Source organism: Chaetodon auriga, chromosome 12 (assembly GCF_051107435.1).
Source record: "Chaetodon auriga isolate fChaAug3 chromosome 12, fChaAug3.hap1, whole genome shotgun sequence".
Lineage (NCBI taxonomy): Eukaryota > Metazoa > Chordata > Actinopteri > Chaetodontiformes > Chaetodontidae > Chaetodon > Chaetodon auriga.
The window spans coordinates 22,860,928-22,877,422 of record NC_135085.1 but is presented as its reverse complement, the minus strand read 5'-3'; the positions used below and the strand labels follow the sequence as shown (position 1 = coordinate 22,877,422).

At 43.7% G+C, this 16,495-nt stretch overlaps 1 protein-coding gene across 1 annotated transcript in view; it reads right to left on the bottom strand.

The window, feature by feature from the left end:
* LOC143328977 (contactin-associated protein-like 4) overlaps positions 1–16,495 on the bottom strand; it is an 85,581-nt gene that overhangs the window by 45,922 nt on the left and 23,164 nt on the right. The window contains exons 2-4 of the mRNA XM_076744554.1: positions 15,407–15,517; positions 7,048–7,241; positions 1,497–1,644 (exon numbers count right to left, since the gene is read on the bottom strand). Coding sequence (XP_076600669.1) covers positions 1,497–1,644; positions 7,048–7,241; positions 15,407–15,517 — 453 coding nt within the window. The remainder of the gene's footprint in view (positions 1–1,496; positions 1,645–7,047; positions 7,242–15,406; positions 15,518–16,495) is intronic.

Below are 16,495 nucleotides of genomic sequence, written 5' to 3'. Positions count from 1 at the left end.
TCTGGAAACTTTGCACAAACATTCAAGGTCTCCAGAGGACGAAGTCAAAGTTGGTAATCCCCTGATTTTTCCTCCAGTGCCATCGTGGAGTCCACATTTGTTCTTTTTGAGTGAAATGTCTTGATCGATTGGCTGGATTGTCATGAAAGTCGTGTCCTCGTCAGGATGTGGTACTAACTCTGGTGATCTCATCCTCAGCTGTACATTGTGTAAAGTATCAATTAGCAATGTTAGCATGCTAACATGAAACTAAGATAGTGAGGACTGCCTTAACATCAGTGCATTAACATTGTCACAGTGAGCATCTTAGCACGCTAACATTAGCATTCAGCTCAAAGCCTCACTGTGCTTACATGGCCGTGGACTCTTATTCTTATTAGAAGAGCAAAAACCAGTAGAATGAGATACTTTCATCATTTACAGTATGAAATACATTTACATTTATACTGGGGGGGGGGCTGCAAAACAGAGGATCGCTTGAGTTTTAAGATAATGGAATCTGGCAGAAGAAACCTGTTTATTTGTGTTGTTGTCAAGTGAAATTACTGTGTGTCGTCCCTTTAGTATATTACTTGTTTTATAAGAATCAGCCTTCAAAACAAACATACTTGCTTTATCAAAGCTTCCAGTCTGAAACCAGAAATAATACAGACACAAACAGCTGTGGATGGAAGCCCACACACAGGCGGCCCATATGGAAATCATGTTTGCACATTAATATTTACCGTTTGATAAATGTATTTGAGCATGTATGTCAACACGCAGAGCCGTTTTTGATATTCATGAGTATGTTGTGTTTTTATGGGGGACAGTATAGTGAACAAACAGCCGTGAGGGCAGAGACACCACAGGGAATTAAAGCTGAGTGCACAAAATATTACCAACACCTGCTTCTTCAACTGAGTCATGAAGAGGAAGAGGATGGTGGAGCAGATTTCAAGGATGTTAAATCATCAGTCTGTCATCAGCAGTTTATCCGCACGTAACTTTAAAAACACAGAATGGAAAAAAAACGATGACATGTTTGTTTTTTTTTTAGTTTGCTGTGTTGATGGCAGGGACGATGCTGCCGATGTGTTGTGTGATCTGAGAAATTAAAGAGGAACAAAGGAAACTGTCACCACAATATGTTTAGTGCGATACATGTTGTTTTCGCTGTTAATAACAACAATGAGAGTGTAAATCAATTGTGAAATATGGAAATACTTCCAAGAGGAGGCTGCCAGGGAGTGTTTGTTCTTTGTTTGTGTGGGTAATCACAAAATAATGTGACTGGCGTGATGTGAAATGAGTGTTTCTTTTCCTCTGAACCAAATCAAATGTGTTACAGACTGGTGAGATGTCGACTCTCTTTGCAGTTGGAGTTATTTGTCACGTTCCTGCATTTTAAATCCTCTAAATTTCCCTGGAGGACGGTAAACAAACTCAGCAGGTCATTCAGATAAAACCACTGCCTCCGGTGTTCCAGTCAGTCCACTGAAGAGGGTCAGACTCACTGTAAGGACACCCGTAGGTCTCCAGCCGGAGTCCGATCCTCCCGCTGGGGTTCCAGTCCAGAGGAATGAGGCGGAGGAAGCGAGCGACGGCCGGCTGCTGCAGTTTGTACTGAACCACGCTGTCTGCATTACTGTTACCTGGAAAAGACTGAAAACACACAAACACACTGTCGTCAATTATGTGCCTCCTTATTTACTGCAGCCTAACTCACACTCACGTATAATCATGTCGCTGCATCAGATTCAGAATAAGCAAATATTTACAAAAATCAATGAAGCCGATGAGGTCAAACAGTAAATATATTGTCTTTGTGCTGTTTTCAGTTGAGTTCATGTCATGGATGGATGGGTGGATGGACGGATGGGTGGATGGACGGATGGATGGATGGATGGATGGATGGATGGATGGATGGATGGATGGATGGACGGATGGATGGAGATGAAACAGGCTGCTTCAGAAGCCTTTGCTCTGCAGAGGTTCTGTTCATTAACCTGTTTTATACTAATGGCACACTCTATACTCTCTGCAACATTTGGACTATGAACAGAAAATTGATGGTCTGTTTCTCTCTGACTCTGGGCTCAATGCCTGATGCTTTGCTCTCTTCCTCTCTCTCTCTCTCTCTCTCTCCATCTCTCCCATCTGGCAATCTATCCTAATTACATCCCTCCCTTGAAGTTGACATGCAGGTTAACTGGCTCTCCCACCGCTGAAGAAAAGCTTAGACACATAATTAACTTATTAATTCCTCTGTAATCATGAGTGAGTGCCGTCAGATCTCCTCAGATGATGATGGGGAGACACACAACATTTTCAGATATCTTACATTCATGTAAACTTATAAACTTTAGAGACAAAAAGCAGAAAACAATATTAAGAGTTTTTTAGTTTTGTGCCTCCATCAGCAGGACGATACTGTTCAGTACAAAATCTGAAACTGGACCATTTTGTGATCAGCCAAGTCTACAGCATGTGCTTTGGTTTAGGCACTGACACTGCCGGGTCAGGCTCAGGGAAAGGGGACGTGGACGAGAGCAGCATCCAAAGGAAAAGGAGTAAAGTCTGCACGCTCAATTTTGCAAGCTGGCAAAAACTGAATGATGAACGTTTCGACCTTCAAAATGTCCACATAAACAAAAAGCAGTCTGTGCGAACATACATAGAAACAAATACTGCTAAGATCACATGATCACAACATCACAGCATCACAGAACAATACTCACCACCCAAAACTATCTACTGCACCGCAGATAAAACACATAATATGCTAAAAATAAGTACTGTACTCTTTACAGGTGAATGTGCACACAGTATAAATGATACATGAGAAGAAAGTGAGTTAAGTAAATGAAGTAATAAGCTGAGCTTTAGCACCAGGGGGTCACAACATGGCATCGAAGAGGAGAGCAAAAACATGTTGTCACATGGATCAACTGTAGAACTTTGTTTATTTCAGGCCACATTTAAGCATTAATGTCATTTAACATTATTATTATTATCTATTTTTGTCACAGGTTGGATGAGCAAAGTGACAAGTTGTGGCATGAAGAAGAAGACATGAAGAAGACATACAGCGAATGGAATGAATGGAGCGGGATTATGTTATTAGTACAGCGAAGGTTTAATGTTGATGAATATGGTATAAAAATAAAAAAAAATAAAAAAGAATGAAATATCATATCTGGTGCCACACATGAAGGCTCTTCCTTTTTAACAGACATTCACCGTCAGTGAAAGCACTTGACCGTAAAAAAAAAAAGAAGGTATTTCTTCCTGTTAGATTGATGCCAGCGACATGCATCTCATGACAGACGACCAGCTCAGCCAGAGTCCGCTGTCCTACAGCGACCGACTGCCTATTTTTAGACGTTACAGACGGACAGAAAAAGTGAATCAAAAATCTTTGCGTCAGAGAGGCAAACTCTCCAAAAACAAAGTGTGAACATGTGACTGAGAAACAGCATCAAAGCACCACAGAGTCCTCAGAAGGTGTGAAGACCAGACGAACAGAGTCCCAACTGCAGAAGAAGAAGAAGAAGAAGAGACACATGACACGTCGTGCATCTGTCGCACCCCTGTGACTCATGCTGCAGAGATAAAGACTGTCATTAGCAGCACAGCACTTGCAAATGGAAGCAGTGGGAGTGTTTCTCCTCTTTGCACCACAGTCGACCCAACTGATGCATCTAGAGCTGTCTGTGGAATCACCTTTGCCTCTTTCCACGGATGTGTGTGCAGGAGCCAAGAGTGAAGAAAGGTATTGTTCTTCATCGTGGGCAGATTCTTAGAGCTGAACGCAGGCTTGTCTGAGGGAAGCGTCTTGGCGGATGACCTTTACTTCTAAGAGAGCCTCCTCGACGGGAGGCTTGAAAAGGCTGTGGGTGACGGGGGTGCTTTGGGGGATGCACTGTCTGAATTTTGGACTGATTTTTACGAGCAGTTTAACGTGCTTTCCTACATCATAATTTTGATAAGAACCAAGATGGTTAGTACCCACATTGGACATGAAATGAACGCTCTTATGAAGTAATGTGTGGGTAAAGAGAGACAAACTTCAGCCTGCAAACACTGGACTGCCGCCAAAGGTTCAAGGTTGGGCTCTGCAGGTCTGCCTTATGAATAAGTGCTGCAGCTCGGTTTCTCAACCTTATTGAGAGTCAAAGCTTCAACATGCTCTCAGTCTACTTGTTAATGTGTCTGCTGATCTGAATGCCAGTGTACCTTCAGTAGAGGATATCGTTTTGGTAAAATGGGTATTTTAGTGTTCTATGGGATCTAATTACAGGTGAAGCTGCAGTTTTTACACTCCTTCCACCTTTTCTCCTAACAAACAGTCATAATTCACATGACCACAGGAGGTCCTTGTCAAGAAGGCGTAAACGTTAGCGCATCATAAGTGCAGCCTCGTATCAGAAAAGGAAGATGTTCAGTGTCTCCTCAAAGCTATGATCCAACCAGCAGGGCTTCAACTTCACAAACGACACTGAGGAAAGCACAGAATCTCATTTACTTCCAGACAGATGATGTGAATTCTTCAACGGCAGCCTTTGATGAGCAGAGAGAGTGGAGGAGACAGAGAGATTAGCTGTGAATGTGAAGGACACCATCGGAGACAGAAATAAAGGGACAAAGACGAAGAGAAAGGAGAAGACACAGAAAAGAGAATCAAAGGGAAATGAGAGAGACAAAATGAAAGCGAAAGAAAATCACAGGGTGAGAGTAAGAGGGAGATAAGCAGCAGGAAATGGGAAGAGGAAATAAAGCGAAAGAGGAAATTTGAGAACAGGAAAAAGTGAAAAAGAGCACCACTTGTGTCCTCATCTCCACCCCTCCAGGCAAGAGGAAACAAACTGATAAAGAGGAGAGAAAGAATAAAGAAAAGATGGATGGCTATATTTTCAAGCACCCGCAGGCTTCTGAGAAAAAAGCAAGAGGGAGAGAAAACAGCATATTTCCTCTGCTGGTCTTCAGGCCGCTAAGCTAAGAAGATGAAGACCAGCAGACGTTGATCCAGCAGCTCTGCCATCAACTCCGTCCTCTGACGGACTCCGTGAGCTCGGAGGTTGAGAAACACTTTGAAATGTGACTGGGATTGTGCTCAGTTTATGCAGAGCGTCAGATCAACCTGTTTTTAAGCTGTGAGAAGCCTCTCTGCTCTTTCAGAGAAGATCCTCAGTGCTGAGATTAGCTGGATTCCCTCCATATGAGGAAACTGCCTCTACTTCTAATCCGACCCTCCTCTCTGCACCGCTGTAACAAAGGCGCTTTTACCCTGCGTAAGTGTCCGTGCTCGCTGTTGGTAAAGCGGGTGTTTTCCACATTTGTTGCACTATTTGAATTGGTATGAGGCCCACTAGGAGCACGCAGGAGAGAAACTCAGACATATTTTGAACTGGCCGACACAATCCATCACTGTGTTTGCTTCCTACACAAACAAGATCAAAACTACTTAGTATTCCTGTGGCTGCAGACTGAACCATGTACCATCACCACAGCGGGACAAACACGAGTCCAACGCAACACAAGCTCGATGGGGGAAACACTGAAGGGGAGTGTGTGTCTACCAGGAGGTGGGAGGTGAAGCCTCACCGCCTCTGCTGTCCATCTGACTGACTCCTTCATTAGTCTCTTCATGGTTCTGTTGTGCCATGTTTCTGCCACGCTGTTACTCACAATCAGTGTTGGAAAATGATCTATTAATGTGGAAACATTACACTCAGGTAGAAGTAAAGGTACTGGTGTAACAATCAAGTAAAACTGTGGGATTTACTGGATGTGATCGTTCCTGTGCAACTGAATTTAGTAAACACTCGATGGTTACCTCGATGGTGAGAGTTAAAGAGACAGAGGCTGAAAAAGGTGCCGTTCACTGGGACCACAGGCAGGTCTACAAATCTTACTGGTTTCAGCCTTTAAAGTACTTATATGGCAACGAATGTTCTCTGAGCTCCACATATTAACTTCTGTGATGTTTACAGGGATTTTAATAGATGCTGTATATGAATTTTGTAATATTCTAAGGCATCTGACATTTTCCTAATTTTATTAATCATTCTATGTATACGCATGTGTTTGTAATTACTGTAACTTTACATATATTATGTATGTAATTCCCTGCTGCAGGATTATTAAAGGACTCTTTTATCTAATGGGTTTCAAGTAGATCATTTTCTAGTATCAAGGCCTACACACATACCATGTAATAATAATTTAATAAATATATCAAAGATAAGTGGTAGAAAAGGATAAGCTGCTGTCAGTGTCACAGTCTGTGTAATCTTCTATCAACATCCTGGTCACGCTTTATATTAAAGGTGCACATATTCTCCATGAACTAGCTCTTTATTGGAATGTATATTAGTAGCATATTGGCTCTTCATTTGTTATAAAAAAAACACTAACCAGTGCCTTATTCTGGGTGTTATGGTTATTGAGGGTTAAGGTTAGGTTATTAAGATTGTAATTCATGCACAATAACTTCCTTACTTGCTATCAATAAGCAGTAATTAGGAGGAGGAACACTTAAATCATGCTCATCAATGGCCTCAATGTTGTAGAATATGGGTCTTTATGAAGACTAATAAAGAGCAGATATGGTTCTAATATGCATGCTTATAAGGATAATAAGGAACTAGTTCACGGTGAGCATGCATACCTTAATATAAAGTGTAAATCTCATCCTTTCAAACATTTGGACCTACAGCAGCGATGATATCAACGTCTCTTTAAAGTGACTCAGGCTAATTGACCAAAAAACCCAAAATAAAATCGTGCCACTCGTCTGCCTCTCTGTTCACGATCTGCGGCTCCGCACTTCTGCAGAGTCAGCAGAGCTTCAGCAGCGCTTCATAGATTATAGATGAAGAGCCGTGATGAGTCGAGTTTATCTGCACAGGATAGCACAGCTCAACACTACATCACTTCATAGAAACAACACAAAACACAACGTGCTGTTCACTGATCACACAAGCCCAAAGACCCGACGTGAAGCCTGAAGGGCTGGAAATAACAAGTGCACACTGATCACCTCTGACCTCAGCGTGGACTCACCCCGATGCTGTCCTCCTGTCTGTACTGTTTCCAGTTGTGTCCCGTGTCGCTGAACATCAGCAGGTACGACGTCAGCCAATCAGAGCTGCCGTAGCGACCCTGAGTAGCGACGGCGGTGATCTTGGTCCGTTCGCCCAGGTCGACCTCCAACCACTGATACCTGTCTGAGGTGAGAGGAGACCAACCTCCAGCTCCTGCAGGGCGAGGAGGAGAAACAGCAGCACACAGGTGATTTGGTTTCATTTCCATGTGCGAGCAGATAAAACAGCACAGCTTGAACTTTAACGAAGCCGAAAGAAGAACATTTATTAAAGCACAGCAAACAGCTTTAAAACCACTCTGAAGTTATAATGGGATATAAATCACACTTCCCCAAGATTTAAATGGCTCACAGTTGACACATGATAAAGGACTGAGAGCACCGCTGCTGTAAATATTTGGATGTCTCTAAAGTGCCTTTAGACCAGCTGAAGACAGTCATCTGCGTACCCTTCCTCATTTTAAATGTCATCAATAAACAGGCTGCGTGTGATGTGATCGATTACAGTGAGCTGAATTATCAAGGACACGTGCACTCTTTGAGTAGGTCTGTAACCTTTCTGGAGCAAAATAACATCAACAAGGGACTCTGATGCAACACATATTTAGTAACATTGCATTAAGGGTATGAGTGAGTGTGTGTGTGTGTGTGTGTGTGTGGAAAGGAAAACACTTTGTCAGGCCAAAATGAGGACTAAGAGCTCAAACACCAGATGGAGGAGGCTGCTGACCAGTGTCCCACCGAGCGCCACACACACACACACACACACACACACACACACACACACACACACACACACACACACACACACACACACACAGGGAGTGTCAGAAAGCCATACAAAGAGCAAACAGTGAAATGCATCTTAAATGCCATTCGACTTGTAGAAAGTTAATTTCTTTTTTAACCTTTATTTATTCAGAGAGTTTCACTGAGAGGAAGCCTCTCCTGCAGAAACACCCTGATCACATGATCACATTCACACAGGCACACACATTCACACCTGGAAGCTGCCCAGTACAGCCACTGTCTCATCTGCTGACCACTGAGCAGCTCCACTGGAATGGGTGGGTCCATGGCAGTCATGTGGTTTTGGTAAGAAACAAAACAGATGAAGGAAAGCCTCGTTGATATCTGCAGCCTTATCCTCATCATGCTGCTTTAAAGGTCCACTGTGTTGGATTTAGGAGGATCAATTGGCAGAAATATACTATCATATTCACATTTATGCTTTCAGTAGCATAATCAGCTGAAAATAAAACTGTTGTGTTTTCTTTACCTTAAAATGAGCTCTTTATATCTACAGAGAGAGCAGGTCCTCTTCCAGACAGTATGCACCACCATGTTTCTACAGCAGCCCAGAAGGGCCAAACTAAGCACCGGCTCTAGAGAGCGTCTTCCACAGGGTAAGACGAGGCTAGATGCCACTAAATCCTCCACACTGATCCATTAAATTCCTGCTGAGACTTGGCTCAGAGACACGTCAGGCTTCAAGCTGAACCTCAGCCAATCAGGATGTCTCCAACGTCATAAAACATGTTTTCTGTGACACGGGATAAATTGTTGTGCCCTACGTTAAATTTCATTCCAAATGCACCATATTTGTCTGATTGGAGCTGACGTGCAGTCTGTGCTGAATGCTAGATAACGATTAGATAGCGTCTGTGCTTGCAGGTATTCTACAGTAATGCAGAGTTCTTAAAAAATGCATAAGAACTGGTGGTTACTGTCACACTGAACATCCATCTTAAATCCCCCCAGACCCTTTGGTTCACAGCAAAACCTCCGAAACTACCCGCCAGAATGTCACAGAATTATCTGTGGATATTCACGATGCATTAAGGATCATTTCTAACGACGTTCAGTCAAGTCAAAAGTCAGTTCAGACCAACACTTTGTTCTATGGAAAGGTATCTTGAAAACTACGATGCAGATCTGACATAAGCTGGAGGTCAGCAGCTTTTGTTAGCGGTCAGAGAAGCCTCTGAATGTCTGGTGGCAGGCCGAGGAGAACAGCTCAGCAGTGGAAATGCATCAGTGTCAGTCTGGTGGCTGATCTTTAAAGAGCTAAAGGCCAAAGCTAATAAGCACTTGACTATCAGACATGTCCAGTGACGGGAGAACAGAAAAGAGCAGACACTCTGACCTTTACCCATGGAGATTACACTGCAGAGGAAAAGAGAAAGAGATCAGAGGGAAACGACTCCGACACCGAGAGGCGTCACAAAGATTTACTGTGTCCACCCCGTCAGTTTAACCGAAACTAATATAATTGAGGTGAACTGATGGCCGACAGTCCGAAAGCTTTCTGTCACGGCTGTCACTTTAATTCAAAGGGATCTCCCTCGTTTATCTCCTACGGCGTCTGACAGGCTGCATATCAAACCACCCACTGAGCAGAACCAAGAGTAATGGAGGTCAGGAGTGTGACATCACTGCTCTGATGGCCAACCGGAGGCAGGGAGGGAGCAGCAACGTCTGTCTCTGAGGTGATCCTTTACATAACGCTGTCAGACACTTAGAGGTACAATCTCAGCCTGTCAGCCGTGAAAACAAACTTTCACAGGACGTACTCAGATGGGCGCATTTGCCCCAGAGGATTATGTTCGCTGCAGCCCGTTTCACTGCTGCTGGCTGAGGTGATCTAGACCCCCAATTAAGTGAAAATATGGCCCAGGTTTAAAAACACTGGAATCACCCTTTAAAGGTCCAGTGGGTGACACTTAGTGGCATCTAGTGGTGAGGTTGCAGATTGCGCCAACTGCATCTCAACTCACCACTTCCTTTCTAAGCCCATAGGAGAAACTGTTTGGTTTGTCCATTCTGGGCTACTGTAGAAACACAGTGATGCAATATGGCGGCCTCCATGAAGAGGACCTGCCCGCTCATAAAAGACAAAACAGCTCATTCTTATTTTCAGGTGATTATACACTAATGAAAACAATCCTAAGAATATTCTATCTAGTTTCTGCCAATAGATCACCCCTAAATCTCACACGCAGAGCAAATGGATGAACAACCATACAAACGTTTCATCATCCATAATGTACTGGCATGCCATCAGACAGCTACAGAGAGACACACAGGTTGAGAGAGAGACAGGCAGAGGGACAGCGAGGCAGAAAGAAAATGAAGAGGCAGACAGGAAGTGGGACAGAGAGACGGGCAGCTTAAAGGGATAGAAAGGCATGTTACTGACAGAGTGTTATAAGTGGCAGGTCCAGAATGAGCGCTGGTCATTTGCATGAGAATACAGAGTCTGGAGGGTAATTTCAGCAGCCTGATAACATGTCAGTCTGACAGAGAGTCCAACAGGAAGCTAATGGGCTCAATGCAGCACTGACATCAGCAAGAGCAAGCTGGAAAACACTGCAGGTTCTCTGCAGGTGAAGCAGGAGAGTTTGACTTTTTTCTAATGCCACACAGCAAAAAGGGCAAGAAACCACAATATGTGATTTCAGGATGAGCAGATCTCATTTCCTCATATCCAAGATGCACAATCTTGTCAAGCACGGTTTGTATTATAGATGACAGAACTTATTCTAAGGTAACTGTTGTTAGTATGTCTCTTGAACTGAAGCTGGAACTGACAGGAAACACATTACACTACACTACACTATTTGTGTCAAACGACACTTGACGAAAACGTTTCTCTGTTGAGCTGCTAAATGCTCCGCTGTGTTCACCAGCTAACCGCTAACTTTGTCTGTCAGCTGTTAGCTTTTAGGTGAAAACAGCTGCCTTGCTGCCTGGAAAACCAGCGAGCTGAGAGCCTCTGAAACACTTTGTGGAGCTGAGGCGAGCTGCAGAGTCAGCCGATGACTGTCATGGTGAGTTTCCAAGGTCAAAAACAAACGTTCAGTTACAACTTTTAAGCCAACCTGGACGTGAAGTCTTTGGATCGCTCGGAAATTTAAACATCTACACATCTGCAACAACTGGCCTCTGTGGTGAGATTGTATCTATGGGAAGTCAGCTGTTTGGCCATCAGGAGATTTGGGTTGAGGAGTGTGAATTTTGGGGATTTATTGACTTTATTTTGACTGGGCTCATGCCACCAGAACAGCACAATGAAGGAAACACTGCACTGACAGGAAGCGCCCGTAGAGATTTAAGTGTTACTGCGGTGGAGTTAACGGTGGAGCTTTTTAGAATCCACAGAGGACAACAGACTACAGAGATCAATACCTGATTAGTGGGCCATTGTTACACAGTAAGTCCCAATTTACAGGTTCCAATTAAAGTTTCGTTCCACCTTCAACTCTCACTCTCTGGGAAAATGAATACAGTGGCGCAATTATTCTTTTCAAGTCCATTCCAGCATAATTGCAGTGGTGTCACTGATAACTGCCTGCGTTGCCTCCTGAAGAAAGAAGATGTTTAAACATGAAGACTGCTATTAACATTTGGCAGGAAGACAGAGCTGGCAAAATTAGTTTGCACAAATGAAAATGAAAATGCGAGCGCAGACGGAGTGAAACTAATCATTACAACAGAACAGAGACTGTAGAGAGGAGCAGAAGATGGACAGGAACAATTTAGATGAAAGGAGGGGGAGGAGAAAGGAAGAGGGGAGATGGAAAAGGGAAATAAAGTGGCACGAAGAGAAGAAGAGGGTGGAAGGTAAGAGAGACAAAAAAGACGGCGTGAGAAGAGGAATATCAACATGAAGAATAAGAGAAAACAGACAGACAGACTGAAAGAGTTGAGTCATTCATCCTGCAGGTCTCTGGTAAAAGGCCATTCCTCTCCAATGAACAGACTATCAGAGCTTTTCATCCTCTCATGGTGTCAGATTCAGAGCCATCAGGCCTCACTGTGATCCACTCCATCAGGTCAAAGTCTGAAGCACAGTGTCAGTTCCTCTGGTCTCTGCAGAGGGACACCGCTGCTGGGCTTTATCAGGTGTCTCTAACAGAGACACTGGCAGAGCCGCAGTGGTAAGAAACTCAGTCTTATGGTCTTTTTTCAGTTTAAGTCCACGGACTTGTGAGGCACATGGAGAGGGCTCTAGTGATGACAATGTCCGGCTGTCAGCCTCACCTGAGCTTTGTGTTTAATGCTAATTAGCAAATGTTAGCATGCTATCACCCCAATATGGTGACCATTATAAAAATTACCTCTCCCAATCGTCAGCTCTTAGCATTTTGAGCATGTTAGCATGCTGATGGTAGCATTTAAATTCTCGCTGACTGTGACTGCAGCTGGTCAGTTTACAGAGAGCACAAACAGTGCAGCGTTCAGGGCTCATGTGTCCCGTTTGAAAGCCACTCAGATTTACATAATATTCAAGTCAGCAACACATGCAATGCAAAACAACATTTTGTGTAAATATGGTGCTACAATATATCCGTAGACCCCATCTGTAAATAACATATGCATGTAAACATCGCCTGGATGATTATTAGAACATGCGTAATGTTATAGATTGCAGCTGCAAGGCTGACTGATTAAGTCCCTTGTAAAGATGCTGTGTAGGTGGTATTCCAACACTGATAATCTCTGTTCACTTAGCGGGCAAATGAATTGAGAGCGAAGCTGCTCTGCAGAGAACAACTACAGGAGGCAGAGTGTTAGCAGCAGCAGCCAGAGATGGAAATGAGATGGCGACGTTCATTTATTCATTGATTTCCTCAGCAAGCAGCTGGAGTTGCTATCTGGGATCCTGCACCATGAATGTTGCTGAGGAGGAAATGTGACACACACAACTTTCCTTATCTACTTACTACATACCAGAGCAGATTATAAAAATCTATGAATGTTGCCACAGTGGTTAAGTTATTTTTAAGCCATTTTATTTGCTGTCAAAGCAAAAATGGAGGAGGTTGATCGTGCAGTCGTGCTGCATATCATCAGTGTGTTGTCCTTTACGTTCCAGCAGTTCGTTTGCAGGGCGGTAACTTTTCATTAAAAAATCTGTTTGAATTCAAACTATTTAGGCTCTAAGTGCAAAAATAAAACTGGAGGAAGACACGAGCTAACAAAGCTGTGCTGATTGGACAAACACTGCACCGTCTGTGCAGCAGTGTGTGGAAATATTTCAGGTTTTACACTGCAGATGGCAAAATTGCCAAAAAGATGGGGTAGTTTTACAACTTTTTTTTTTTTAAAAAATGCAGCTGCCACACTCTAGAAATATTCCTACATTGGCCACAAATCTGAGGACCCACCTGCTCGCTTGCCGGGCAGTAGAGTGGACAACAAGTCCAACAAGTGGAGCAAAGTCAACTGTGCCTCATCTGACCACCAAGTCAGGACACATGACGCTGTTTTATCACACAGGGAAACAGAAAGTCTGCACTGAGGGGTAAGACACCCTCTCTGAGCACCAACAGATGGACATCATTGGCCACATCTGCCCGTGTGACAGCCACAGCTCCGCATATCATCACACACTAATTATGATGAAGTGATCTACTGTATTAATTCTTTAAACCAACCCTCTTGGATCGTTGTGAAGGTTTCAGCTGAATTTCCTGCTGCGTGCCTGGATTCTTCTTAGAAAAAGGTGTTCTTTTTGAAAATTACTACAGTGACTGAAAAGGTGAGAGTCTCATCTATCAGTACGTACATTAAAGGGTCATTTCAGCTAACCAAACTAAACATGCCAAGGTGACTGCTGATGTGCTTTGTCATCTGTGTATGTACAGAGGGGAAAGCAGCAGAAAGAAAGTTTCCAACTAAGAAATTCCTCAAACACATTCTGTGGGTCTGTTGGAAAAACCTGCATTTCTGCCTCTTTTATGATGGTTTCTCGGTATATTCTTGTCAAAATGCGGCTCTGTAGAAGACCTTGCTCTCATTTTAAAGGACTGAAAACCACATTCTAATATTTTCCTCTGAATTAGTCTTTAATCCATTCAAGGGATGAACTGAATGCTTACATGTAAGTTAAATACTGAATCTCAATCTGCACTGAGCAGAATCCATCCGCTCAGGAAGACAGTGCGATGCAGCTGAAAGCTCTGGAAGCAGCTGTTAAGTGGTGGTTCTTTTTGTTTTTGGTCAAACTGTCCAAGTGTTTCATGGCATTGTAAGTATCCATTGGCCACTTTGACGTTAAGAACTTTTTGAAAAAAAAAAAAAAAAAAAAAAAATCGTTAGTGAAAATGGTCAAAGGTCCCAGTTTCCATTAAAGAGTTTAACTGCAGGTGTTCACATATCTTTGACATCTTTTCATATCTGACACCTTTGGCTCGCCTGTCTCTTGTAACAGTTAATGAAAGACCAGGAAATGTCAGTGGCACTGCAGTAGACTGGCTCTGGATCAGTAGGGGGCAACGATGAAAATTAGTTCTTACAGTCTCAACTACATGACCTGAAGTATCAGTGCAACCTCTGCCCCCTTCTGCCTACTGGCAGCTTGTAATGTCGGCAGTGTTGGAGGTGAATCAGACTCTCCAGCTGCACTCTGAAGTGAAAGATAACCTTTAAACATCACTCAAAGTGCTGGGGACTGTAACAGGTGGTACGGCTGTGTGCTATTACCACCACAGAGAGCCTTGTCAATCCACTGTTAGCAAGAACCAAAGTCAGATCAGCAAACAAAGAGAGCGGACTGGCGGCATTATGCAGCACAAACACTGTTTGCTTCGAGTGTCGACCATCAAACTGCAGCGTTCTGCAGGCGCGGCTGCCTTCGCTCTCCCAGGTGGAGAAAATCATTCAGATCCAGATTAAACCCACCCCAGCCTCCCAGCTGATTCTCAGCTTTGATGTCGGGATAAAGCAGTGAAGCTCGTTCCCTGCAGAAAGCCCCACAGAAAACCGTGATCACCATTTTGTCAAAGCCTCACATCAGCATCCAGCACAGGACTCCCTGTTGGGTCAAACAAACGCCCCTCGCATTTATCCTTCTGGCATAAACCTTCAACACAAACAGCACCCGCAGAGAATAAAGACGGGACAAAGCAGCTATTGCTTGTTCTCTCCGCGGTGAGTTATCTGCAAGTGTTGTGAATGCACTAAAAACTTGCCTGTTTGTGATGTTTTGTGTTCTGCGTCCTGAGCCTAAACAAAGTCTTTTCTTCATCGAGCGCAGCTGCATCAGAGCAGTTTGTCAGACACACAGATTTGGCACCGCTGCTTCTTCTCTATTGTCTCTGTTCGACTCAGATAAAGCTCACAGTTCACTGGACTAAAGGGGAAGCTCATGTCCCCTCTTAGAAGACAATCACAGGCAGTACAAGCATTATCCCAGGCCTTAACACACCGACAGCAATAACAATAAAAATACCATTTCAGCCCAGTTAGGGATGCAGGCTGCAGGCTTTGTTAAATAACCTGATTAAGGTCTTACTGAGGCAAACTCTTCCTCACCTTCCCTCCGGTTGAGTTTGGCGAAGCCCGGCGCGTGGCTGCTGGACAGCTGGGAGGAGCTTCTGAAGGACGACGGCGGCAGATTGGACACCAGCGCGCTGTCACACACCTCTGTCAACCAATCACAAAGCAGAAAAAAAGCACACTGAATGATGTCATTGTGATAATTTGATATGGTTAACTGCAAACAAATGCACTGACAGTGGAAACTTCTTCTTCTTCCTCTTCTTCTCTCAGTATGGAAACAGCTGATCTGACATGTGACCTTCAGTTCAGTGCGTTACCTGGCAAAAAGCACCTCAAGTGAGCGTAAAACTTTCTAGTAAAACTGGGGAAAACTTGTGAATTCTGACATTTCCATCAGCTCCAGCGGTTGGTGTCAGACTGATCAGAGTCGATGCAGCAGAACCAGAGATATCAGCTGCTTTTATTCCACACGTTCCTCTTCACAAAGCAGTTTGACCACTGAGATTCAGATATGTTATCTGCATATGAAGGCACAATCTGTGGGCAAGGAACAAGGTCTGGTTTCTGTTTGTGTTCTGCCTGCAGTCTGTGCACAGAAGAGGAAGCCATGGCCTGGATATCTGGATAACAGAAGACTACATCGGAGTACCTGCAACTTTGGTTGTTGCCTCCAGAGGTTTAATCGTCCTCAGACGGCAGCCAAAAGGTCCTGAGATTGATGTTAATGTAACTTCAAGCTGCGAGCCTCAAGCAGAGATGAGGAGGATGTGGATATCTCTTAATTTTCAAACCTCAGACTCAACCGACGACACTTGAGGCAGTTACTCAGACTTCACGCAGCTCCCTCTGGAGCCCCAAAATGCTTTAAACAACTTGGTTCATATAAGCAGTTGCAGCCTCATCTGCAAGTAATGTATACAGACTTTGATGTGTGGAGCTACAGAGAGGGCATGCCAGCAGCCTGAAACTGAAATGTTGATCATGTCTTAATTTCTCATGACACAGTTTGTTAGTTTGGGTGTTTGACTTCATGCTCGTCTGTAAACTCTTGTATAAGGACAAACATGCACAGTGGAAAATCATCAATCACCAGCTCAACCTCATAACTGGGTCTGAAATCTA